This window comes from Dermacentor albipictus, chromosome 7 (genome assembly GCF_038994185.2).
Source record: "Dermacentor albipictus isolate Rhodes 1998 colony chromosome 7, USDA_Dalb.pri_finalv2, whole genome shotgun sequence".
NCBI lineage: Eukaryota > Metazoa > Arthropoda > Arachnida > Ixodida > Ixodidae > Dermacentor > Dermacentor albipictus.
Window position 1 is genome coordinate 10,992,232 of NC_091827.1, and position 26,758 is coordinate 11,018,989.

The following is a 26,758-nucleotide window of genomic DNA, read 5'->3' on the forward strand; positions in this document are numbered from 1 at the left end:
TCAACTACTAAACTTTGTTTTTGAGAAACCTGTGCAGGTTTCCTTTATAGCTTCATGCTACATACGAATGGATGTCAATGTTTCTTTTCATTTCGAAGGCTACAACAGGAAATACTGTAGTGTAAAAGGACGACACCGTGCGCATTGATATGAAGTTGTTCTTGACAAGATGACAACGTCTGTTGTAAGAGTCTAATGTGCACTCTTTGCACAGGTTGCACATCACAAAGCCTGCATTTTCAACCAAAACATTGTGTGTCATGTACCAAAAGCAAGAAATATATACAAACAATAAAAATTTGTGAAACATACTACTCTGTGAAGGTGGATGACCAGCGAGCTGTGTAGCAGATGACAAAAAGGCAAAACAGAATTTTGAACAACGGTACGAACGCATTTATTGTCTTGATCAGTGCTCATTGTGATGAAGGGTATGTGTAATAGCCTGTTTCGGTTTCGAATCGTTATGTCAGGGTGCCACTCAGCGCCAAACACTGTAAGTATACGTGCTGCGTTTCCCCTCGCTGGAATAAAGTAATTCTTCGTTTGGTCCCCGATCAAGCAGTCTGGCTCTTCTTTGCAACACTTCGTGCCCTGGCTGTTAGGCCTCATGCCGTAGGTCCCGCGTGTGGCCGCCCCGTCGAAGCTACTACAGTATGCACACACATTTATTTTTAAGAATTCACATTCATTCGTGTTATACATTAGTTATACACACTTATTATATACATTAGCGTTTTCATTTCACAATATATTGAGGCAAACAATTTGAGAGTAAAATCACCGCATGGACTGGCAGTGGGCCAGTCCCATCAGTACCTTCGTAGAGGGAGGGAGGGGCAGTATGGGAACGCTGGCATGATGAGCGCGATCGGAGCCAGCTGTGGAAGAAGATGACGACAAACGCACGAGGAGTGGCACGAGCCACTGCTGATGATGATAGTTTTTGCTCGCACACATGAAAATTTCATGCAACCCTATCCATAAACAGCTTCACTGTAATATGTGATTTGATTTAACATTAGTTCCAGCTGCTGTACTTCTAATAAATTATGAAGTTGTTCAGCATAAGAGACCACAGGTAAAAAGCCAGTTTGCTACAAAACGCGCAGAGTGATACAACGTGGTGCTGCCCAGTGTGACAGCCTGATGCTGTTGCAGTAAATGAGTTCAGAGCCGGAGGAATTGCTGAAGTGTGTTGATTTTTTTTAAAATCTAACGGACACTACGCACATTTTTTGGATGCGGAATGCAACTCTTTTTTGTTGGAAATTCAGGAGCACCAATGCCAGCACATTCATTCCCAGCTCTAGACATTCCAAATCCCACGCAGTGTGGGAAGTGCAGAACTGACCTTCGGAGGAGCACAGGATTTCCAAGTTGGAGGCGTGTCCCTCCAAGGCCAGCACCATCTTAAAAGCCTGGTGGTGCTGCGCAGGAACATCGAGGGACAAGACGAGCTGGTCCATCTCCAGTTTTGTCGACAGCCTGCACAGTACACATTTCCACATTACACTTATGAACATTTCCACAGTTAGTCTATGTCAAGAAAAAGAAGTGTTCATGCACTAAATGCTCTTTACATTTCATAAATTAAGAACTAGGTGTCCTCTATTCTCTTCAAAGAAGCCAATGGTCATTGTAATCGAGCAAAGCAAAGGTCGAATAAAATTGTGGGGTTTGATGACCCAAAACAACACGCAAGCTACAAGAGAACACTGTAGTGGGGAGGCTCTCAAATAATTTTACCTGTGGGTTCCTTATTCTACACCTAAATCTAAACATGCAAGCATCTTTGTATTCTGCCTTTGCCAAAATGCAGACTCGGTGGCTGAGAATCGAACCTGCGACCTCAGTGGCAGCACACCATAGCCATGGTGGGTCAAAGCAAAGGTCGGAAAACAATCCGTGGAACAATTCACGCAAGAAAATTCGTCAAGTTCTGCATGTTTCTGCTACAAGAAGCTCTGCCATGCAATTTAACTGTTGCCTTTTAGACCTTCATGACCATCGTCATGCCAAACATAATTTTTGTGGACCACTAATATACTGAACTATATAGGCTTTCAAACTGATTTGGTGTGAATAACACTAAGTGCAACGTCAGCACAACTGACCTCCATTCACTGGAAGATGCAGTGGGAGCCTCCACTACTTCAGTCCGTGCACCTTTGGTTTCAGTGCTTGCAGGTGTGTCCTGTCGAACTGTGCTGGAACAGCCCTGGATGTGCGACCACTGATGCGAGGCAAGCTCTGCAAACTGCAGGGCTTGGTCCAGCTTGGATGCGCTCAGGTTCACCCTCAGAGGCCGGCCAACCTTCACACACAAAGTCACTGCAGGAGGCGCAAGAAACCAGGTTAAAGCTTTTAGAACATGCACTCACTTAAATTTGCAGGTCTCAGTAATGCGCTGGTTCTTAATGTTTGTCCAACATGGTAATGCACTACACATCTTTTAATTGTCCACACTGAAGTGAAGTCCAAACATGCACAAAAAGCTAAGAGTGCCAAGAGTGACACATGACAGGGTGTGCCTCACCCTGAGGCATGAGGAAGCCATGGAGTGAGAGCGTGAAGAGGGACGGTGGAATCCCAGTCTTGGGATGAGGCTCCCCAGGTTTTGTCTCCAGCCAGGGTTCCACAAACGTGCCTGGGCTGGCCAGCTCTGACAGGCAGCGACCTGCATGAACCATGCGGATTGACGGAGTTTCAATGTCCCAAAGAAACGCAGTCGCTACAAAAGGCACTGTAGTAGAAAGCCCACGATTAATTGGTTTGCTTAGGATTCCTCCAACGTGCACCTAAACCTGTACTCCATATCATGCATAGCAGGCAACACTCCAGAAGCCAGAGCGACTTTTCACGCTGGCCACGCGATTGTGACCAAAATACAGTGCATGCTACACGAAAGACAGACATAGGAGGGTGTAAGGTAATTTAGTGTAACATTGCCATTGTAAGTAACAGCAGTAATTAGGAAGAAATTATTACATACAATATTTACTCGTATAATGATAGCACTTTCTTGTAAAAAAAATTGATGCAAATTCAGGGGTGCGATCATTACGCAGGTTAAATTTCCCGCGAAAGAAAACAGGTGAACAAATAGGCAGCTGCCACTGTAACAGTGCGGGACACCAAAGCAAAAATGGCGGCCGGTGAAGCAAGCCAAATGCGCCAAATGTAACTTTTTTTCTTCTTTTCGTGAGTACATTACGCGCATTGAAACAGTTTCTTCCGTATCAGTAATGAATAATATCATTACTATCTGCAAATTTGCGGCAATAACGTAGCCATGACAACTTTGAGGGGACAGAAACAGAGATGGGCGTGCTTAGCTGCCAGTGACATGAAACCCATGGCGGGCACGCTGTGGAAACTGCGGCATTTGTCTTCACTACTATCCTAATATGGCACATTTTCGCTAACGGTGGGCGAATACCTTAGCTGTGTTACAAGCATCGGCGTATGAATAGGGTACACTTCTAACGTATCAGTGTAAACATGACGTGGCTACTATCGTTGCCACTCGCGATTTGTTACGTGCCCACGAGTGCAGATGAGAAGAATCGAAAGGTGCTTTTTTTGTTGTTGTTGACCACAACCATTATAAAGCCTACAAATAACAAATAACAAAGCCAAGGCAAGTCTTTTTTTCATGGAAGTATGGAAAGTGATGAAAGAAATGAAGTGGGGCATCTGTTTAAGAATGTTTGGTGCGTGCAGACCGCTTGGTATGTCTTGAAGAGTCGTTAGCGTAGCATACGACAGCATTCAACGGCATTCAACAGCATTCGACAGATGGTAAGCGCAATCATCATTAGCTAGACTTGGCACACAACATATCGCTGTGGCAAGTTCGGGGTGCGATCATTACACCGAAAAGAAAAAAATCGAATTTTGACGACAAAATTCAGGGGTGTGATCATTACACAAGCACGATCATTATGCAAGTAAATACAGCAAATGATGTCGCATAATTGGACCTATTCACTATGGAACAAGCAGAATGACACAATGGTACAGCCACAGTCTGTGCACAGCCTCCACACTGTACCACCTGCATTTGTGACCAAAACATAGTGCGTCACATAGTGGAAGCAAGAAATGTTTATAAACAATCCACAATTTGACATAACATTAGTTCTATCCACTGTACTTCCAACAAATTATGAAGTTGTTCAGAGTGAGATTTCGGAGATTAAAAGCCAGTACGCTATGAAATAAACTGAGTGATACAGATCTAGAGTTGAACACCTTGAGTAGCTCTAGCAGTGTTGTCTGCTACGAACGGGTTAGACCATTTTACATGTCGGCTCATGGACAATAAGATTACTAAGCTACTACTACAATTTCCGCGTGATGAGGGCCTCCACACTTCTATTTAGTTACACATTTATACCGCAGGGTAAACTGCAAGAAAAAGAAAAAGAAATATCAGCAGCTGAAGTAAGAACAATGAAACTACCTGCTGCCCGGAACCCAGTTGGCACGCCGCCGACCTGTATGTCAAAGCATGACATTTCAGCTCGCTGTTCCGTAGAAGAGCATGTCAGGAAAGCATGGGGCTGCAGCACAACCAGACGGGCCAGTGGAACCACCTTGCCACTGCCTCGTGTGGTCTGGTGGGTACCTGTAGCGACATCATCACCAGTACGGCTGTCCGAGTCCTCTGAGGCGTCGTACCTGCAAGGATCATGCAAGCTGCATTATCATGAACAATGAAGCATCGCAGCTTGAGAGCTCACCAGGACAGAGGTAATATGTAGAACAAAATCAGTGCAATTCAAGCGAAACAATGTGCTTATAGAGAGTTTAGCCAAGTTCCAACATAATAGACTTTAATGAATCTGCCTTATGAAGAACACAAAAATACACAAATGCAGTCACTGCATTGGTTTTTTTGGTAAGTATTATCAAGTTTTATTTAATAACAACCTAGCTATTAACCTCATTCTCGCCAGACATACAGCCAATGGTCTCCTCACTTCTAACAACACTAATGTATTTTATCGCTCTTTGTGCCAATGCTTCTTAAAACTGCTTCTTAACACTGATACTGAGAGGTCTGGCCTCCCTACCTCAGTCTCAAAGCATAGTTCAAATAATGGCCTGCAGTTAGCTATATTAGTTAGCAAACTATTGTCTTGTTCTTCCTTTTTTCTGTCTCATTATATAAATGCTGAACGAAGCAACCTCACTGCAATTCTTTGCCAAGTACAGTAGACTTACATTAATTTGAATCTGATTAATTTGAATCTTTCAGTTAATTCTCTCCTAACCAAAGGTCTTATCCAATGCTTATACATTTCTATGGGACCGAAATTTCATTATATATCGATCCTGAAATTAGCCTTTGCTGGGCAATTTGAACTTGGTAGCTGCGCTGGCTACTTTCCTGTCGAGAGTGCTATGTCATGCTGATAACACACATGCCATTTGTGACCTGGGAGTACCGGGCTCACACTATTAAAAAGCAGAAATGCAAGGAAGGCAGATGACGATTATTGCTGTGGGACAAGAGACTGCATTTTCTCTATTGTAAAGCGAGTTTCTTTCATGATTTTTGTTGCTTAAACTCGACTCTCGTGTTATATTCGAATAAAAGCAAAATTGATTATTTTAAACCAAATATTCTAAATCTCAAGGTTTTTATTTTTATGTTCGCAACCTGTACACCCTGATCTAATATTTAAACAAGTCGATCGAACTCAAAACTTGGTTTTTGTTGGCATCAACGCTATTTTCGCTGTGCTTGTGACTGGTGCTACGGTTGCAGGGCTGCAGCACCCTGTGGCCTTTCGTGCTTCGACTACATTTATTCGGGACGTCATAGCAACGTAGCGCATTCGGTATGACACCTGCTTCGAAAGGTGAGCAATTTTGATGGCTGAGAGGGTGGGAAACTCCGCCGTGAGTTGACAGCTTGACGTCAACAATTCATGGATGGCAAGATCAACGGAAGGTCCTCTTTAAATCTGAGGCCGGCCGGAAGGGCACTGGGGACCTCACAGTGACCTGGTAGTGTCCCCAAATATGAAATGGTTCTTTGGCTGCTTAAGAAGAACTTAATCTCAAACAAGCTCAGAGGTTATGTGATTCTCAGGCGATCACTTTAGGAGATAGTTTCCCTTCTGCGAGGCTTGGCATGTCCCAGCACGGATGTCCTCAGAGTATATGGCTGTCAGCACTCTTGGTACTGACAGCGAGCTTCCATAGTGCCAAAAACACTTGTTGGGGACGCTTTTGGTGATCAGTCACGCGGAACCTATTTCTGAAAAGGATCACCCAAGAGAACTTCTTTGCTAATTGTGATTTTTTTTAATAAAGGTTCCATTTCTCCTTCCTTTCATCTCATGTTACATATGTAGTCTTATTTTTTTTTATTTCACTTGACTGGAAAGTCGACCCTCGCGTTAGAATCATGTTCATGTTACATTCGAGTAAATACAGTAGGCCCCAAAGGGTGCAAACGTTCTTAAGAGTGATGTATTCATTATTATGAGCTTTGACAATAGACAAAGAACCAACATGCATATAATATCAATGATGCTATCCACGATCACAATGAGCAAAGAAGGAAATAACAGCACAAAATAGATTCAAAACAACATGAATGAATATTGCATCGCATTCAAGGCTCACCCAATGTCTTCATCATCACTGCAACTTGGTGGCGAGTGCGATTGCTTTCGCCTGTCGGCTTCCACTTGTCCAAGCGTCAGAGAGATTGTCGATGCAGTCAGTAAGAGGTCAAAGGGCACGAAGCTCAGTCCTGTGGCTGGCGTGCCGGAAGCCTGAACGGGCTCAAGGGCCTCGGAAAGCTCGCTTCCCAAGCCGCTGTCGCGACATTCAGGTGTGTGGCGCAGTGCAGGGAAAATGTGTTTCCCTGTGGGTGTCGTGGCTGCGGCCAGCTTGCCAACAATGCCCAGATACTGTGAGAAGATGCTGTGCACCAGGGCCACTTGGTCCAGGCTCAAGTGGCAATGCAGGTCACGTGGTATGCTCGCTTCCACAGAGTGTCCACAGACCAGGACCTCCTGTGCAGTTTTGTGAGGATACAAAATACCGCTTGCTTGGCATTTTAAAAGGATGCCAATTTGGGCGCTGGTGTCATTACATGCACTTTGCGCGATGCAATGTGTCTCCTGACTGTGAGCTGTGCCATGTGCATGACCATGTGCACGACCATGTGCATGGTCATGTCCATAACTATGCTATGTGATTGCCCTCCATAAATGCAAGATTGACAGAGGTTGGCTGATACTGCTGACCATATCTCAACAGCCAAGTGTTATCAGAGGACGTTACAGTAAAAGCTCATTATTACACACCTCGTTCACTTGAAATTTTGGATAATTCAAACCAACTGGCACTCTGGCTAAGCTGCATAGAACTCCATGTATTAAAAAGCTTGAAAGCTTGTTAATTTGCATGCAAATCAGGTCACCCATAAACAAATAAATAAATCTGCATGTCGTTGAAGTATGCTGCTTGTTTGCACTGGCGGCTACTTTCCAAGCTAAGTGACAGGTGGCATGGCATGCTTATCACCATAGTCATCAATCAAAGCCACAGCAACAGCTCCCTCAGATTTTAAAGGCTATGCTTTTGTGGACTGCCTGCACTGAAAAAAATTAAAGGGCCAGAATAACGTCATGGCTGCCATGTTCTTATGTTTATTCTTTCAAATGGTTAGTTGCATCGACAGTGACAGTGGTGCATGCAGCTGGTGCCACTCATGTGGCCCGGCAGGCAACTCGCCAGTTGCAAAGGTTGAGCAAATGAGATAGCTGCACCATTTTTACGTATCTTTGTGTCGGTGCTGTGTTGCGTGTGTTGCGGGATGTTCTTGTTGCAGCGACCAGACCTACACTGTGCATGTGCCGCCATTACTTCATCTCACAAATACCGAGGACTAGAGGACCTGAGGAAAACGATCACGTTCCTGTTCAAGTACAGGCTTCAGACCTGTTAACAACAATGCGGGAGAGTTTAGCTGGAGATACCATATGTGCCTTCTGCTGGCCCACTCGCTTTATCAGCGAGATTATATGCTGTGCATTTAACCGAACGCATCCTAAGCAAAGGCGCGTGCAGCGCATAATCTCACTGATAACACTAGTGAGCCAGCGGAAGGCACGGATGTTATCTCCGGCCACGTGCTCACAGGCTGTTGTTAACACATCTGAGGTTTTTACATGAAGTGTTGGCTGACACGGACTTCGCAGACTACATAAGTGTCGACAGCTGTGCAGTGGTCTGCGATGCCATCCCAGACGATGACATCACCTTCCAAGTAGCCAGCAATGACCACACAGTAGAAGATGACAAAATTGATGTGGATGAGAAAGAGGAAGCACTGGTGCGACCTTTGTTATCGGAGCTGATGGAAGGAGTGAATAGCACATGGCTATTCCTCAGTATTGAGGAGGATGAAGAAGATGCTTTTCAACAGATTCGAGCTCTTAAAGAAAGCTTATACTGATCGCTTTCAGAAAAAAGAAAGCAGAAAATTATCATGGATTTCTTTCATAAATAAAAGGTGATGGCTCCAGAGGTGCTTTCACTGCTCTACATCATCAAATATCTGTTTATCACTTTCGTTAGTTAAAATTTTGTTTAATTTGAATTCAGTGAGCATCCCCACGAAATTCAAATTAACGAGCTTTTGATATATATTGAGCCCTTGGGTGGCTAAATTTGCTAGTTTTCAGGCCACCCAGGTATTACTTGATTTTTTTTTAAAGCAAGGGTGTGGGCTCTTAAAGGCTGTGGGTAGACCTGCTTGTTATGTGTTCTGTCTTTTGCTTCTATCGTCACCATTGCCCATCTATATTCCTTTTTGTTTTCTCCCTTCCCCTTTGCCCACAGCAGAGAAGCTGGCAAGAGGAATGTGCCTCAGGACGACTTCTCAGATTTCCTTCTCATTGAACTGTTCCCTCTCTTGCTTAGGCTGGTCGTTACTATGCTGAATGATTGACATCTGAACAATGGTGCGTGTGGTGTACGTGGTTTTTGCATAGCCTAGAGGAAAGCAAAGGACACAAACATGTGTGACCACCTATGACATATTACAGATCACTCACAGCACATCCCAGTTAGTCATACATCTTCACAGCCCTTGCTTTTTCATTAGGCTGTGCAAAATCCAATGTACCCTGCTGCTTACATTTTAATCTTTGAACATAGTCCATGTTTGCCAATGTGAGAAAACAGCCCGAGAACAGCAAAATGAATTAAACAAATGAGGTGCTTAGTTCGTTTACCTGTAGAAAAACTCATGAGGCTAAAATTACCATTAGCCTTACTAAGATCACTGCAATTCATGGCCTTTTTTTTTCTTTAAAGCAAGCATTCAGACTACTGAAGTCCTCAAATCCAGGCAGCGCCCACCTACCCATGGCTGGAGCTCATTTAAAGGGCCGCAATCACACATGACACAGCAACTCGGCAATACAGCTTTTTTGACAAAGAAAGCAGAGTAGACCCAGCATAACTCATGACATTTGTAGTACAATGCCAACATTGTACTGCCTCAAATCCAAACGCCACACAACAATGCACATGAACAAGTTTCAAGCAAATAGTGTGCCTCGCCCATGACGACTGCAGTGCAGGTTGATGTGGTGAATGACAAAACTCCACCTGAGAAGTTCCATCGGCCATGCTCTCCATAAAGATCATTGCGGGAGCCAGGGTGACGTGCAGGTCGCAGCAGGAAGTGACCAAGTGCAAGGGCACAGGGGCCTTGGACGCCCTGCCAAGCACGTGGGCCCCGGGGGGTTGGCGGTTCCATTCGAAGGCTGGGTTCTCACCCATGAGCGTGGTCACTGGCTGACTACCACCAGGTCCCAGGACGGTGCCCTCGCCTCTGACATCCTGGCTTGCCAAATCACTCCAGTTCACTAGTAAGAGGCAGGAGGAAAGCGAGTCACCGAAATGTACACTTCCTTTCACATGCTGCTTGTATGCTCCTACACACAAATTTAGTAACTCGGAATTGTAAATCCTAATGAAATAATGCCACTTAAGACTTGTATACATATTAAGACACTCCTGATTAATGTGCACAAAGTGTGTTACAGATAAGAGTTGGAAGGCAGACATCTGGGTGCTTGCTACCGGCATCTGCACGTGATCGTGTGCCAGGTTGCTTTTTTTTGTTGTTGTTGTTTCTGACAATGATGATTTACAGAAGATCAATTTCTCAAGTGGCTCAGCATTTTTCGAAGTGTACTGCACGAGTAGTAGTAGATTTTGTTCCTGTGCTATTTTCAACAGTCCTGGCATAGAGTTCACACTTGTGTAAGCAACAAAACTCGCAGGAAAATTTCAAATATTTAATGTATTCTTCAGCTCTATGTGTTGCACTGATTTTGAAGGTGCAAGAAATGCGTAATGATTAAATTTTTTACATACGGAATGAGCTGGTGCTGGAAATATATGTGCCAAATCCTTGAAAGCCACCCTTAATGCTTAAAAGAACATTAAAGGCAGAGTATTACATATATCTGGACTGATGAGTCAAATGTACTTACAAAATTGTAAAGCACACCATCCGTATTCACTTGCGTATTCCAAGAATGTAAATTATTGAAAACCCAAGTGTTGTGTGCTATTCCGCTCTGGCCCGTATCATCTCCGACGCAACCGACTTCTGCTGCAGGAGAGTTTAGGGGAATGCAATCCCCAGTAATGACCTCTTGACCGCGGGGCACAAAAACAAACTGCACAGTTTGGCTTCTACTCTCGACGGTGCTTGACGCAATAAAGAAGCTTTTAATTGTTCCCGGCTACATATGCCTTTTGGGCTACCATGAGTACGCCTGTGTTTATGTGCAACAACACTTGTGGACATAACAACAAGAAAATCAAGAATTTATATTTGGCAGAATGCAAAAGGAGAGGCACATCACTGATGACACACACATGCTATTGTAATTTAAGACAACGAAATGTTTTCATTGCCAGCTTCCAGAGTAATGTGGGCACTCACGTGTGCACAGAAAGAAGGATGACAGGCGCATGTGGTACTGCCGGTCTTCCAGGTCCGAGCCGACAGCATTCAGCATGCCCTGTTCCTGCGCCCAGCAGTACAAGTCCTCCCGCAAGGGGCGGCGGCACAGAGGGTTCTCTACTTGAGGGCTCAGGGACGCTGCTCCAATCTGCATCAGGCAGACGTCCCCGCTACTCGACAGCCTGCACAGATGGTGGCAACAACACGCAAACATCAGCTCACGTGATATTTCCAATCCATGCACATTTTGATAAAATAGCATGAATCCCATCGAAATGTGGCCATCGTAGCTGGGATTTGAACCTGTGACCTTGCACTCAGAAGCAGATTGGCATAGCTATTGAGCCATCATGGCAGATATACAGTGGTCATCACAATGATCGTGGTAGGGAGCAATGACAACAATCTGACACCAGCTCATGTGATGTTCTTACTGCATGCTTTAGAAATAATAATTAAGAACTGTTCACGATCCATTCCATCGTAACACATTTTTCTGATGTGATGGCGTCGGCTAATTTTGAAAGTGTTGTTGTCCAGTTGGCCAAAAAAGTTTATGGGACATGGAATCTATGAGGGTTGATCCGGAAATAAGGTTCTCAAAGAGCTCCAGCCACACGGGAAGGTGCGAGGCGAAATCCGGCAACACTGCTGCATGCACGGCTGTTCCCGCACTCTTGATTCCCTCCTGCCGCGCTTCATTGCGAGGCTCATTCGTGGCTCAGCAGCCGTCCGATATGGAGGTTCCCATTGTTGATCCCGCCAAGTGCGAGATTCATTCCGTAATTAACTTTTTGCATGCCAAAGGGACTCCACCGTGGATATTCATCGTCAGTTGACAGATGTGTATGGTGACAAGTGTATGTCCATTCCACACGTCCAAAAGTGGTGCAGGGAGTTAAGTGCCGGTCGGAAGGAAGCCCACGATGAAGAACAGAGTGGAAGACCGTCAGTTTCGGAGGTGGTTATAGAGATGGTCCAACGCGAAGTGCTTCAAAACCGGAGGATCACCCTCCGTGAACTTGTTGCTCAGATTCCTGGGAGTTCTTACGGTACAGTGGAAAGAGCTTTGACTGAAAAATTGGGGTATCATATCCAAGTGTTGTGCTCGATGGGTACCGCGGCTGTTGACATCAGTCCATAAGGAGAAACGCCTTGACTGTGCTCGCCAGTTTCTTCAAAAGTGTCAAGAAGATAAAGGACTGTTGGAGTCCATTGTTACAGGAGAATAAACGTGGGTGTTCCTTTTCACTCTCGAAACAAAACAAAAATCCAAACAATGGCGTCACCCAGAGTCACCAGTCGCAAAGAAGTTCAAACAAACTCATACTGCTGGCAAAGTCACGGCCAGTGTTTTTTGGGATCGTAAGGGGATACTGCTGATCAATTTCATGGAACGTGGGACAACAGTCAACTCAGACAGTTATTGTGCAACACTAAGAAAACCCAGTGAGCCATCCAGAACTGACGGCGAGGACGACTGGCAGCCGGTGTAACGCTGCTTCCCGACAACGCCTGACCTCACGTCTCCCATCAAACCCAGGAACGTTTGACAAACTTTGGGTGGACTGTCATGCCCCACCCACCGTACTGTCCAGATATCATGCCTAGTGATTATCACTTGATCCCCAAGTTAAAGGAACATTTGAGTGGCCAATGCTTTTGCAGCGACGATGCAGTCAAAGAAGAAGTGAAACGCTTCCTCAACGAGTTGGCGGCAGAGTTCTACGACATTGGTATACAGAAATTGGAGCACCGTCTATAAAAATGCGTAGTAAAAGATGGCGATTATGTAGAAAGTTAGAGCAATGTTTCATCTTTCCAATGATGTAAATTTGTATGAGAATAAACAATGTTGTCTATTTCTAAAATTAATGGGAACCTTATTTCTGAATCAACCCTCGTACAAAAAAAAAAAAAGACGAATTCCCATGAAGCTTAGACACAGCCTCGAATTGAAACTTTCTATGTGTACTAGTTCTTGCGACCTACACAGTGATCCATTAAATTAAAATGCCATGCCTTAAAAAAGCAGAAATCCACAATTGTTTATGGAACTCGTGCTCTTGTATACTTTTGTGGCTGACTGCACAGAATCGTGCTTTCTGTTTCTTTTCTTTTCTTTTTTTTCCAAACTCCATGCATCTTGATCAAGACTTCATGTCTGCACTTACATTGGCCGTGACCATCCACTGGCCACAGCAGCATACTGTGTCCTCGTGCTCATTCTGCGCCAACTCTGTAAATGCAGTGAATATGACACACTTGCAGTGGTCATACATGAAGCTACAGCAAGCACACCTGTGGCACCTCAGAGCAACCAATCTTTGTATGAACTGCCCTCCTGACTTGGCAACGCTGAATACATGGGCCATTTCATTGGTCCTTGCTAGACTTTGTCCACGAAACAAGTTTGTTCATGCCCGTGTGACGCCTTTCTTGTATTTGTGTTGTAATTTGTATTATGCCTCAGAGGAACCTTCTGAATTATAGGAAAGAAGCACTCACCTCTCAGATTCTCTGTTATCGTCCTCAGGAAGGAAAATGCGGATGGTTCCTGAAGAGACGTAGACAAGCGGCAGTGCCCTGCTGTTTAAATCCCAGCCTGCTGGCTTGGAGGACTGGCCCTTTGAAGGAACACTGGCTGCTGGCGTCCACAGGAGCTCCAGGAGGCTCTGAACTGGCACAGCCATATCAGCCACAACGCCGGCGACACACGTGTGCAGCACCACATCCAGGGGAGCCAGTTTTAAATCAACCTCGCTGAGAAAATGTGGCTTCAGAGCCTGCTTCTCAGCTTCTGTCAAGGGAGTGAACTCTTTTCCTGGGAAGAAAAAAAAGCTAGACATAAAACAGACACAAGCGAGCAAATGGTCACACATTTCGCTCAAGCATTTCCAGTTGGGACGGTTTAATTAATTTTGCCAGTGGCGTCACGCCACCTTGAAGAAGGTAATTAATGCCAGCAAGTTGAGGAGGCTGGAAATGGCCATTTTGGTCATAATGTGATCATTTTGGGTTAGTTGCTCACTGCTCGATTTTTCAGCTCTGCAATTGGAGTCACAAAGCTGCTAAAATTGTGAGATATTCCGGTGTGGTGACAAGCAGGTCAAGCTTGCCTATGAGAACACCAGTCACCATGAGTCACTCCTTGGTGGCCAGTGGTCAGTTGCACGACCTCTGCTAATCGTTTGCGTGAATGGGCTGGGCCCTAAGAGATGTTCATCACAAGCTTTCGTCATTATTTTTTGTAATAACTTCCTGTGATAACAGCAGCTGCTAGGGCAAATACCATGTACTAGACACCCTTTTAGTGCATTTTTGTATCCCCCCCCTTCTTGTTGTAATGCCTGGGTGATGATACGAAAACTGCAAACAAGCAAACAAACAAACAAGATAACCTGGTGGCAATGTGATAAATTAAAGCAAACAAGCATGATACTGTACATCACACCAACTGACTCTAACCCCTGATAAACACCTCTGCCCTCAAACCATAGACACTTCCTCAGTAACGTCAAAGATTGGGCTAGTTGTTTTTGCATGGCTGAAAGAAAAGGACATCACTTATTTTTATCTGCTCTTTGTTTGATGTCCACATCCAAAATCGTGCTGTTGTATTTTGAATTACACTTCTTCAAATTTAATTTAGGTCAATAGCACACAACATGCATGTAACCAGTCTGTGAGTATGCAGATCTCTGTAGAATTTGTGTTAATAAGCTGGGACTCACTTGACTTGTGGATGTTTCTGCGAACATGGGCGCACAGAGCGGACGTCCATGTCAGGTTCAAGAAGTCGGCCTGCTTGTGCTGGCTCAAGGGAGACGAGGTGGCCATCATCTTGCTCGTACCAGTCTGGCGGTTGAGCTTCTCGGTGCAGCTAAACACCACGCCTTCGTATGGTCCAGCTTCCCATGTTGATGTCGGTGAATTTGGACTGGTACAACAAAGACACAAGTAAAAAAAAAAAAGCTTCAAAATCAGTGGCAAACATGCCATATTTGCTGGATAGCAGGACCATCAATAATGACACAGCAGACTTTTAGAGGTCAGGAAAATAAGAAAAAATATTATTATAGTCATAACACGACCTGATGCTGCATGCAGAAACTACAGTCAAGGTATTGGATAAAGAGAAAGGGTACAAGCGAACACTTATAACCAATCCACTGTAGGTTGCTCGATCTATTCCTCGTCTCTGCTTAGTTGCTCCTTACCAATCATGAACGATATGAAATAACAAAATGCCTAGATATTGCCAAAGTTTTCCGCATTGCCTTCTTGTAATTTGCATGCTGAGAAAATAAATTTACACATTTTCGTGTGAACATAGGGTAGACTTTCTTCAATAGCTCACATGCCTGCCAGTAAATCCCAACGCAGTAAATACATTCTTATTTTGTACTATTTGTACCACATTTCTGTATATGTTGCAGGGTGCACCTCGAGGCTGAAGGTTACGAAAAAAAAAGAGAGAGAAAATTGCATTACATTTGCATAAATGCAATATGAGTGTATCACTGCTTGTTGCTGGGCTAGTTGGTTCATACCAATTGTAATGGGATGCAAAATAATATGAAAACCAGGACAAAAAAAAGTGTCCTTGTTAACAAGTTTATTGATTGCAGATATGTTCACATTAATAGGGAAGGTGCCAGCATGCACAAATACATTTGTGCACTGCAGTCAGACCAACGGTGGAATGGCAAAAATGCGGCCCCTAGGAAATTAGAAAAATCAGACGTTGACTGTATTTCTGTCTGGCTCTCACTTCACTTTATTTTGCATCCAAAAACACCGCAGTATGAAACCATTTTCTAGCTCGAATATGTCGTCGACTCTCAGTATCCCTACTAAGCTGGTGAAGAGAGGCATAACAGGGAAAGTGAGCAGAAAAGCATCACAGATAGAAAACATGTGAGCAGGAGACGCACATTTAAATTACGGGACAAACCTTTTTTGGAAGCAACTGATATTGAAGGAAGACGTCTTCAGCTTGACTTTTGAATACACTTCTTGGACATCCAGAGATGCGGTCACATCCTCAGCTTCAAGCTGAAGCCAGACGTCTAGCATGGGTGCAAGAAAAAAAGTGGTTTAGTGGAAGGAACTCAAAGTAAACGGTCCTATAAAGTAACATAATTTATCACACAAGAATATTTTCAGCATATGGGAACAATGACACCGTCAAAATATTTTTCTTGTCCACTGGCATGTGCAAATGACACATACTTTGGCACTACCACATCCACAAATGCAGTTCTGTTTCATTTAAACAGGTGTTCTCTAAGTTATCAACTAATCTTGCTCACAAACATGCTCTTCTTTTTTTCCTTATTGCATCATGATTGCACTCATCATGTAACCTAATACATTCAACAATTGCACAAAATCTTTTGCTTCTATGCTCAGTTACAAGCAATTCAAAAACAGGGTACAGGTTTGTGCTAGTTGGTTGGACATATTTCATTTCAATAGTCACATGCTTTTTTGTAGTTTTCCTGTGAACCATATGAAAGCATCTGTTTCAAAAAGTATAAATGAAAGTCAGCGCCGTGTTTGTCCTTTCTCTTCATTGGTGTCTAAATGTTGCATTCGTGCTATTAGTCTAAACACTTTGAAAACTTGAATGAATTTGATTATGCAAGTGTAAAAATTCTTGAAACTAGCATTGCTAATTATAACGTCTAGGCTTGTCTCTTTGTAGCAAATTCAAGTGATAGCTGATAGACTTAAGTCGTGTTCTTTGTTATGGTAAGAGCTACAAAAATACTTCATATTAGTAGTTACATTCACATTGAGATGCACTGCACAGACATACCAGGTGATAATTTTTCAGTTTTACGGAATTTCTAAAAATAGCCTGCTTCAGATAAAATAATTCGTCCTTGAGCTGGGTTACTCAGAGAGGCGGACATTACTTGTCCAAGAAGTCAAAACACATACTCAATGAATTAAAGCAAATCCCTAATTATAACTTGAATTAATTACATTACGGCACATACAGTTAAACCTCTATATAACGAAGTGGGTGAAATTGGTAATTTGCTTCGTTATATTGAAATTTTGTTGAATTGAAATTCTACCTTTTATGCAATTAAGTACAATCACCGATTGATTTTGCTTACATGGAAAGGGGCCTCAGAATTTTCCGAGCTACTGGGTAAACGAAAAAAGCAAATTTGAATGAGAAAACAATTAATTTTGATGAATTTGGGTGTTGGCAACAAATTATACGGTTTCATACTACGTCAACCGTATCTTCACATCGGCGGTACGAGTTAAACGAAGCCAGCCACGCTTGCATGTGCACTCCGCCCCCACAGCAGATAGCGTCACCCGCACTGGGACGATGCTATCATGAAAAGTGCGGGCAGTGAACACTTTGCCTGTCTGTCATTCCAGTGAGTCACCAACACTCAAGCTTATGCAACGTTCAATATTAGAATGCGCAGGAGGACAGCTTACATGATGCCACGCTGTCTCAGCACTTGATTGGGTTACTGCGAGCTCGCTCCCCCCCCTTCTTTTCCTTTGCTCGGATGGGAAGGCAGCACTTGTGAAGCCACCATTTTTCTTGTCTCACCCTCGCACACTTCCACTCACACCTAAAGCACAAAGTGCGTGGGGCACGATAGCATCTTATTGCAGTTGGACTTCGTAAGGAACATGATGCGATTCCACTTCGGCGGTTGCTCTTGTCACGCTTTGAGTGATTTGAGAGGTGCATTTTCAAGCAGCCGCTTGTAATTAAATCATTTGACCACCAGCATCTGCGGAAATTTTCATTTGTTGTCTCGGCATTTCTTTGCGATGGAAGCAAAATTTCGTTACCTTGAAATCGCATACAAACACACTTCGTTATATCGAAGTTCTAGATACGTGGTGTTCTCTGGACAAGAGGTTATGAATAGTTAAATATTTCGTTATATCAAAAATTTTGTTATAGTGAAGTTCGTTATATTGAGGTTTAAATGTATTGCAATTTAAGAATTGCAGCTGGTGAGTTTGCAAGGCTTATCTACTTGAAACAAATTTCCAGAATGACGACAGTTTGGAGATGTGCGCCATCAAACTCGCCGTAAAAATTTAATGTTGTTACACTTACTTTCTTTAACAAAGCGCTCTTTCATGCATTGAAGCACAAAAGTAACTGGGAGGCTCAATTATTCTGTCCCACACTTTGGAAATAATATTGAAATTGGAGCATCTTTGCCAGCTCTGCCAGGGATTGTGGAGGCAGCTCAATTAATAGTATCATCCACCACAGCACGAAAAGTTGTTCTCAACATCCAAACTTTCACATGTTTTAAGCTAATGAACTTAGGCCAGGACCTTTGAAAAATTTGTATCACCTTGAAATTCGTATCAGGCATGATCGTTGTGACGCGCAAGACCCACAACAAGCGAGCCCAAGACCCGCGACGAGGAGCCGCGGTTCTCGGGGGCCAGGCGCGGGATCGACGGTAGTTGACTGAGCGACGAACAGGTGGCGTGAGTGTGGAGAGGACAGCGGCGAGAGCGTGCGAGCGTGCGGGGAGGGAGTGCCAAACGGGAGAACTCGGAGTGTGGTTATGTGGTGCGGAAGGTTGGCGTTCGGGAAATAAAGCGGTAGTTCGGGACCACGTGTGGCGTGTCGTCGATCGTGACAAGTGGGGGCTCGTCCGGGATCTACGTGGACATGGAGACAGTGGACGTTCCCGAACAATTGGTACAGCATCTGCTGGGGCAGACGAGCGGATCCACCATGGAACGCGAGCAAATCGCGGCAGCTGTCAGACAAAGACTGATGGCGGCCGAGGCAGCGCCTATGGGTTCTACGACAACGGCGGCGGCGGTTCAACCGGCGAGCGACTGCGCTCCGCGCTCCACAGGAGGTCAGCCTCCAAGGTTTAAGGGGTTCAACGACCATCAGTCCCCCGAGGAATTTTTGGACCGGCTTGAAACGTTTTGTTTGGTCAGCGGTGTCGCAGCTGACAAAAGGCTTACGCACATTGTGCCTGCTGCGCTGGAAGGTAGCGCGAAGTTGTGGTGGCGTTTCGTGAAATCGTTTGCGTCGTGGGAGGAGTTCACTGCGGCGTTTATTGCGGAATTCTCCTCCATTGACGCGAAGCGCCGCTTGAAACAAGAGCTGGAGCACCGGACGCAACATCCCCAAGAAAATTTAAAGGAATTTATATATACCATCGCGGCCTACTACGACCGGATTGGCGGCGAAGTGCCCGAGTCGGAAAAGGTTGACCGCGTGCTGCGGCAGATGCACCCGCAACTCCAGGATTTGGTGGAGGGAAGACAGTTCAGCAGTCTCGCGGAGTTGGCGAAGGCCGCTGACGGTCTCATGGAGCGTTTCTGGAGGCGCATGCAGTACAAGCCACCACCACCCCCGACTGACCAAGTCGCGAGAGACTTGGCCTTCCAATCGACTATAAACGTGGCCGGCGTGCCGGGAACACAACCCGGAGGGTTGATCACAGCGGCTGCCGCGCCGTTCCAGTATCCGCCGGCGGCATCCCCCTGGCCGTTGCACCCCGCGGCGATACAGCCCTCCTACCACCGAGACCAATTGCACGGGTTGGCCGCATTCGCCACAAGGACGCCACATCTCCCAACGCCGTCACAGCAGCAAAGGTACCAGCCGCGTGACCAGAGAGGATTCAACTGCCATCGCTGCGGAGGCGTCGGTCACATGGCCCGCGAGTGCCCTACAGGTCGGCGTGGCGGCCCACCCCGCTGCTACCAATGCAACGGGATCGGACATATCCGCTCTCAGTGTACGGGAAACGGGGGACGGTAGGTGCTGCACCGGCAAGCACCTACGAGACTGCGCTGCAAGTAGCGGCCTTGGCCGGCAACAAGGAGCCTCTCCTGGAAGTGCAGATCGGGAGGACGACGTTCCAGGCCCTACTGGACACAGGCTCGAGTGTGAGCTTGCTTGGATTGCCGGCGGTAAGGGTAGCGGTCGAGGCGGGCGCCAAACCAAAGACACAGGAACAAGCACTCCGCCTGGCAACAGGTTGGTCTCAGTCAACGACTTCCCTCAAATGCAAAATAAAGTGGGCCACAAGCAGCCGCAATCAACGCTTCCTGTGTGTGCCAGACTTGTGTCGGGACATTGTGCTGGGCAGAGATTTTTTAACAGCAACAGGCATCTCTTTACATGTATCGCTGGGTGGGTGGACGATTGGAACCGATCCACAGTGCATGGTGCCATTTGCTAAGCGCAAAAAGGACCCAGCGACAGCACTTGCAATAGAAGATGGAGAGTCGTACCACTTGCACAGCCTCTTTGAAGAAGTGCTTGTAGTTCCAGGCATAGAGAACATGCATCAGGCTGGCACCAGGGAACTACACCCAAGCATGAGTAAAGTTCTCGATGACTTTAGCCATCTGCTTACTACAGTTGCGGGATGTACCACCCTGGCTCAGCACCGCATTGACACGGGGGACAGTGCGCCCGTGAGATGCAAGCTACGTCCAGTGAATGCGAAGAAGCAGAAGTTCATTGAGGGCTGTGTGGATGACCTCCTACAACAGGGCCTTATAAGACGAAGCACCAGCCCGTGGACTAGCGCCCCAGTGCTCGTTGCAAAGAAGTCTGGAGGCTACCGGCTCGCTGTGGACTACCGTCCGTTAAATGCACGCACCCTAGTACCTGCCTACCCAATGCCTCGAACAGACTGGCTGCTAGCGCAGTTGGGCCGAGCAATGTGGTTTTCCAGCTTTGATCTCTCCCAAGGGTTTTTCCAAATTCCTGTTTGCAAGGCTGACATAGCTAAAACGGCCTTCATTTGCCATCAAGGTACATTTGAATTTACGAGGATGCCCTTCGGGGTGGCAGGCGGTCCAGCAACTTTTCAAACCCTAATGGACCGGGTGCTGCAGGGAATCAATCACCACTTTGCTATGGCATTTTTAGATGATGTCCTTGTATACTCAGAGACCAGGCACGTACCCAGGATTTTTTTTCGGGGGGGGGCCCACCACCTCCATCATCATCATCATCATCACCACCACCACCACTACCACCACCACCATCATGATCATCATCATCATCATCATCATCATCATCATCATCATCATCATCATCATCCTGTTTTATGTCCACTGCAGGACGAAGGCCTCTCCCTGCGATCTCCAATTACCCCTGTCCTGCCGCCAACCGATTCCAACTAGCACTCGCGAATTTCCTAATTTCATTGCACCATCTATAGTTTTCTGCCGTCTTCTATTGCGCTTCCCTTCTCTTGGTACCCATTCTGTAACCCTAATAGTCCAATGGTTATCTAACCGGCGCATTACATGACCTGCCCAGCTAAATTTTTTCTCTTGATGTCAATTAGAATATTGTCTGTACCCGTTCGCTCACTGATCCAAACCGCTCACTTTCTCTCTCTTAACGTTATGCCTAGCAATTTTCGTTCGATCGCTCTGTGCACGGTTCTTAACTTGATCTCAAGTCTCTGCCCCATATGTCAGCACTGGCAAAATGCACTGAGTGCACACCTTACTTTTCAATAATAATGGTAAGCTTCCAGTCAGGAGCTGGCAATGTCTGCCGTATGCGATCCAGCCTATTTTTATTCTTCTATGAATTTCCTTCTCATGATCAGGGTCCCCTGTGATTAATTGACCTAGGCAAACGAACTCCTTCACAGTCTCTAGTGGCCGATTGGCGATCCTGATGTGTTGTTCCTTTGCCCGGCTATTTATCATTATCTTCACCTTCTGCATATTAATATTCAACCCCACTCTGACACTCTCTCAGTTAAGGTCTCCAATCATTTGTTGTAACTCGTCTGCACTGTTGCTGAATAGAACAATGTCATCAGCAAACCGAAAGTTGCTGAGATATTTGCCGTCGATCTTTACTCGTAAGCCTTTCCAGTTTAATAGCTCGAATTCTTCTAAGGGCGCAGTGAACAGCTTTGGAGAAATTGTGTCTCCCTGTATGACCCCTTTCTCTATAGGTATCTCTCTGTTTTTCTTATGTAGAATTAAGGTAGCTGTAAAACCTCTGTAGATATTCTTACGCGAAGGAAAAGTCAGTAAGACCAGAAACTACTTACAGTTTATATTTACAACAACGGTTGCAGCGCGCTGACCGGTTAGATTCACAGCGCGAGCCCAGTTCGTTCTTCCTGCTCTTTTCTGGAGTGATGGCGCCCACGCGCCTTGTTAAAACAAACAAATACCACACGCATGTAGCAATATTTTCCAAGCTTTTTACGTGAGCGTTCTGTACTCCTTGATTACGTAGTGCCTCTATGACTGCTGGTATCTCTACTGAATCAAATGCCTTTTCGTAATCTATATAAGCCACGTAGAGAGGCTTATTGTACTCTGCGGATTTCGCGATAACCTGAGTGATGATATGGATGTGATCCATTGTAATGTATCTCTTCCTGAAGCCAGCCTGTTTCCTTGGTTGACAAATCCAGCCCTTATTCTATTGGAGTTTATTTTGGTAAATATTTTACATAATACTGGGAGCAAGCTAATGGTCCTATAATTTTTCAATTCTTTAACGTCTCCTTTTTTTGGATTAGTTTAATGTCTGCATTCTTCCAGTTTTCTGGGACCCTTGCAGTCGATAGACACTTCGTATAAAGAGCCGCCAGTTTTCCAAGCATTATGTCTCCTCCATCTTTGATTAAATCGACTGTTATTCCACCTTCTCCTCCCGCTCTTCATCGTTTCATTTTTTGCAGGGCCCTTCTGATCTCATCGCTAGTTATAGGAGAGTTTCTGTATCCTATTCATTACTGTTTCTTAGTGAGGTATCGTGACTCCTCTTAGTACTGTATACAGGTCAGCTTAGAATTTTTTCCGCTGCTTTTACTATATCTTCGAGATTGCTGATGATATTATCCTTTAGTGTATATATCATGGTTTGTCCCATGCAAGGATTCTTTTTTACTGATTTCAGGCTGCGTTCATTTTTTACGGCTTCTTCAGTCTTTCTCATGTTATAGTTTCGAATATCAGTTATTTTCGCCTTGTTGATCAGTTTTGACAGCTCCGCGAATTGCGTAACGCTGTGCGGCCGCCAGTCCGACACAACCGCGTAGAGCGCAGGACTCTGCGATTCTAGATGTACTGCGCTCACCGCGAAAGGCTAGAAAAACACCCACATAAGCACAGCAGAGAAGTGGCTACGTGAGGCGGTTCGACCGATAACTGTAGAAGCGTCATTCGTAGCAAGTAATTGTTCTCCACTTCCGGCAGCGTTTTCTCTACTTCCTTTTTAAATAAAAAGATGTTGATCCATAAATATTCTCCTAAACAACGGTGAACTTTTTTTATTATTCGCTTTTCCTTGCAGTTTGGTTGTTGCCTTGGCTCTCTCCCTTAGTAGATCGCTTCATTTCTCAACTCCTTGCGATTTTTGTTTCCAGTTGCCAGTTTTGCACGAAAAGTGTTATACAATTAGGGAAAAACAGACGAGGTGACGGGCGACAGTCATCTTGCTTATGGTTTTAAGGGTTATTGCAGGGTATCATGATGGACGCACTTTCACATTATTTTATTTCCCACCTTATCTAACCCACATCACGTGTATATATATGGTTGCGGGCGTCTGACAGCCTCGCGGCGAGCCGTAACTCAAGGAAATAATGAAGCAAAGGGAAAAGTTAAACGCAATTGGCGTTTTCTCCGGCCGCAACTCGTTCCATGAGAGTACAGACCCGCTCAGTAACAGCCGCATCCCTTTCCTGGTCCCAGGATCAGCCTAAACAAAGAAGGTTGAACTAACAAAAGCAACAGCTATGCGCGTGACGGTTGAATAGATGGTGACAACTGAACGCATGTCGAGTTAATCGCATGGGTGCGGAATCTATGAGAAAACTGTCCTTCACATTACAAGAGATGCCGATAACTACCGCCATTTAAAAGGAGTGAAAAAGGCAGCATAATGCTGACCGATTAATAGCTGCCAAGTCTCAACATTGATCTGGTGGCGCTTTAGGAATGTGTGAGGAGTGGTGGCGTGAGTTTGTGTGTGTGTGGGGGGGGGGGGGGGGGTATGCCACTTGATTTCGGGGGGGGCCCGGGCCCCCCCGGGCCCCCCCCTGGGTACGTGCCTGTCAGAGACACTGGAGAAACATGTTGAACATGTAAGGGAAGTGCTACAACGCATTGAGGGTGCTGGCCTTACGATTAATCCAGATAAAGTACAGGTCTGCCGTCAGTCCCTCAAGTTTTTAGGTCACATCATCTCCCCTGGGCAGTGCAGACCAGATGAGGACAAGGTGCGTGCAGTGCTGGACTACCCAAGACCCAGTACAGTTAAGCAGCTGCAAGCCTTCCTGGGACTTGCCGGCTACTATAGAAACTTCATCCCTCACTTTTCACTGACGGCACATTCACTGACCAACCTTTTGAAGAAGAACGAGCCATGGCAGTGGGAGGAGTGCCAAGAACAGGCTTTCACTGCACTCAAGCAGGCCTTAGCTCAGGATGCTGTTATAAGCCTCCCAGATCTAAATCGACCCTTTGTGGTGGAGACAGATGCAAGTGGCATTGGCATTGCAGCTGTGCTACTGCAGGCTGGCCCTGATGGCCTGCAGCCTGTTTCCTTCATTAGCAGAGTCCTTACAGCAGCCGAGAGCCATTATAATGTCCAGGAGTGGGAATGCCTGGCAGTAGTCTGGGCAGTGGACAAGTTCAGGGCATATCTCGAATTTACGGAGTTTGAGATACACTGTGACCACTCCTCCCTGGCATGGATGTTTAATACCGACCAAGCTTCACCCAGGGTCAAGCGTTGGGTTCTTCGGCTGCAGGGCTTCAACTGCCGAATCAAGCACAGACGAGGGCTGGCAAACATACCCGCTGATGCCTTGAGTAGAGCCCCTCTCCAGTGTGAAGACAACCCAAGTGAAAACCTACATGAGACGCTGTTCCCCATTGCTGCTCCAGAACCTGAAGGCAAAATTACATTTGAGGAAGTAGCTGTGGCCTCGGAGGTTGACTCTTCACTGCTGAGTGACACAACACAGCTGGTACAAGAACAGGCTCGTGATGACCGCCTCTTAAAGCTGAAGGCAGTGGTCCAAGGGACTCACCTCCCAAGTTCGGACCCTGATCATCGCCTCTTTCGTGATCTGGCCGAAACAACAGAACTGCAGCCAAGCGGATTGCTGGTTCAGCAAAGAGGCAACCAGAAGGTAGCATGGTTACCTAATCACTTGCGGCAGCTGGCACTGAAGGTGGCCCACGACCATCCCACTGCAGGCCATGCTGGATTTTTCAAAACTCTGAGGCGTGTGGCTGCACGATTCGTCTGGCTGGGCATGCGAGCAGACATATCAAAGTATGTGCAATGCTGTACTGTCTGTCAGCGCACAAAAGCTCGGCGCAAGAAACCAGAGGGCCTCATGAGCAGTCAGTGGGCAACATCACCCATGGAAGAGCTCAGTGTTGACATTATCGGGCCCTTGCCATCTACACCCCGGGGCCACAAATACTTGCTGGTATTTATTTACAAATTTACGAAGTTCCCAGAGCTTTTCCCTCTACGAGCAGCAACAAGCGCAAAAATACTGGAGTGCATGGTGCAAATTTTCTGCCGCCATGGCACACCTGTGGCCATCACCAGTGACAATGGCAAGCCCTTTGTTAGCACACTATGGCGCAACCTTTTGAAACACTGGGGCATCAAAGATCGTCACACAGTGCCTTACCGGCCGGCTGGCCAAATGGTGGAGCGCCACAATGGAACAATTAAGCAGTGTCTACGGGCATACTGCTCCAACCACAAAGACTGGGACCGGCATATACCTGAGATCGCCCTTGCCATGCGTACTGCCGAGAGTGTTGTCACCGGATATACTCCAGCATTGTTGTGTTACGGCCGCGAGTTGCGCACCCCATGGGAACCTACAAGTGACAAGGAGGACACAGAGCCTCCAAAAGCAGCACACCATGCACTTGCTGCAGAACTCCAGCGGTGCCTTGGAGAGGCCCTCCAGTATGCTCGGTCACATCAGGCAGCTGCTTGGAAGGTGCAGAAATCCTGTTACGACCGTCATCGTCGGCCAACAACCATCAAAGAGGGTGACCTTGTGCTCCTGGATTCCCATACCTTGAGTGATGCGGCCAAGGGCGTTTCGGCGAAATTGGCACCGCGGCGAAGTGGACCTTATTGTGTAATCAAACGATTAGGTGACAATAACTTTGTTTTGAGTGATCCTGCTACAGGACGTCATCGAACTACTGCCCATGCTGATCAGTTGATGCTCTACCATGAGCCATGGCTCCTCCCTACCAGCACAGCTTCACGATTCGAGGGGGGGGAGAGTTGTGACGCGCAAGACCCGCGACAAGCGAGCCCAAGACCCGCGACGAGGAGCCGCGGTTCTCGGGGGCCAGGCGCGGGATCGACGGTAGTTGACTGAGTGACGAACAGGTGGCGTGAGTGTGGAGAGGACAGCGGCGAGAGCGTGCGAGCGTGCGGGGAGGGAGTGCCAAACGGGAGAACTCGGAGTGTGGTTATGTGGTGCGGAAGGTTGGCGTTCGGGAAATAAAGCGGTAGTTCGGGACCACGTGTGGCGTGTCGTCGATCGTGACATCGTATCCCTGAAATTCTACTGTACATTCAAATGTACTTGCAAAACTGTTTGCGACTACTTTCACTGCTCCTACATCACTCAGCGGCCGCAGCTGCAGCGTTACACTAGCTTGGTTTAGAAATCAATCTACCTAATTTTAACGAATAATTCCTCATGCTTTCCA

At 46.0% G+C, this 26,758-nt stretch overlaps 1 protein-coding gene across 7 annotated transcripts in view; it reads right to left on the reverse strand.

Annotated features, from left to right (window-relative positions):
- Vps13B (vacuolar protein sorting 13B) overlaps positions 1-26,758 on the reverse strand; it is a 121,402-nt gene that overhangs the window by 53,634 nt on the left and 41,010 nt on the right. For all 7 annotated transcript variants that reach the window (XM_065435100.2, XM_065435097.2, XM_065435096.2 and 4 more), the window contains 10 exons: positions 15,978-16,092; positions 14,755-14,960; positions 13,529-13,844; positions 11,000-11,202; positions 9,649-9,908; positions 6,646-7,040; positions 4,469-4,686; positions 2,540-2,680; positions 2,118-2,334; positions 1,355-1,488 (listed from right to left, as the gene is read on the reverse strand). In XM_065435100.2, coding sequence (XP_065291172.2) covers positions 1,355-1,488; positions 2,118-2,334; positions 2,540-2,680; positions 4,469-4,686; positions 6,646-7,040; positions 9,649-9,908; positions 11,000-11,202; positions 13,529-13,844; positions 14,755-14,960; positions 15,978-16,092 — 2,205 coding nt within the window. The remainder of the gene's footprint in view (positions 1-1,354; positions 1,489-2,117; positions 2,335-2,539; positions 2,681-4,468; positions 4,687-6,645; positions 7,041-9,648; positions 9,909-10,999; positions 11,203-13,528; positions 13,845-14,754; positions 14,961-15,977; positions 16,093-26,758) is intronic.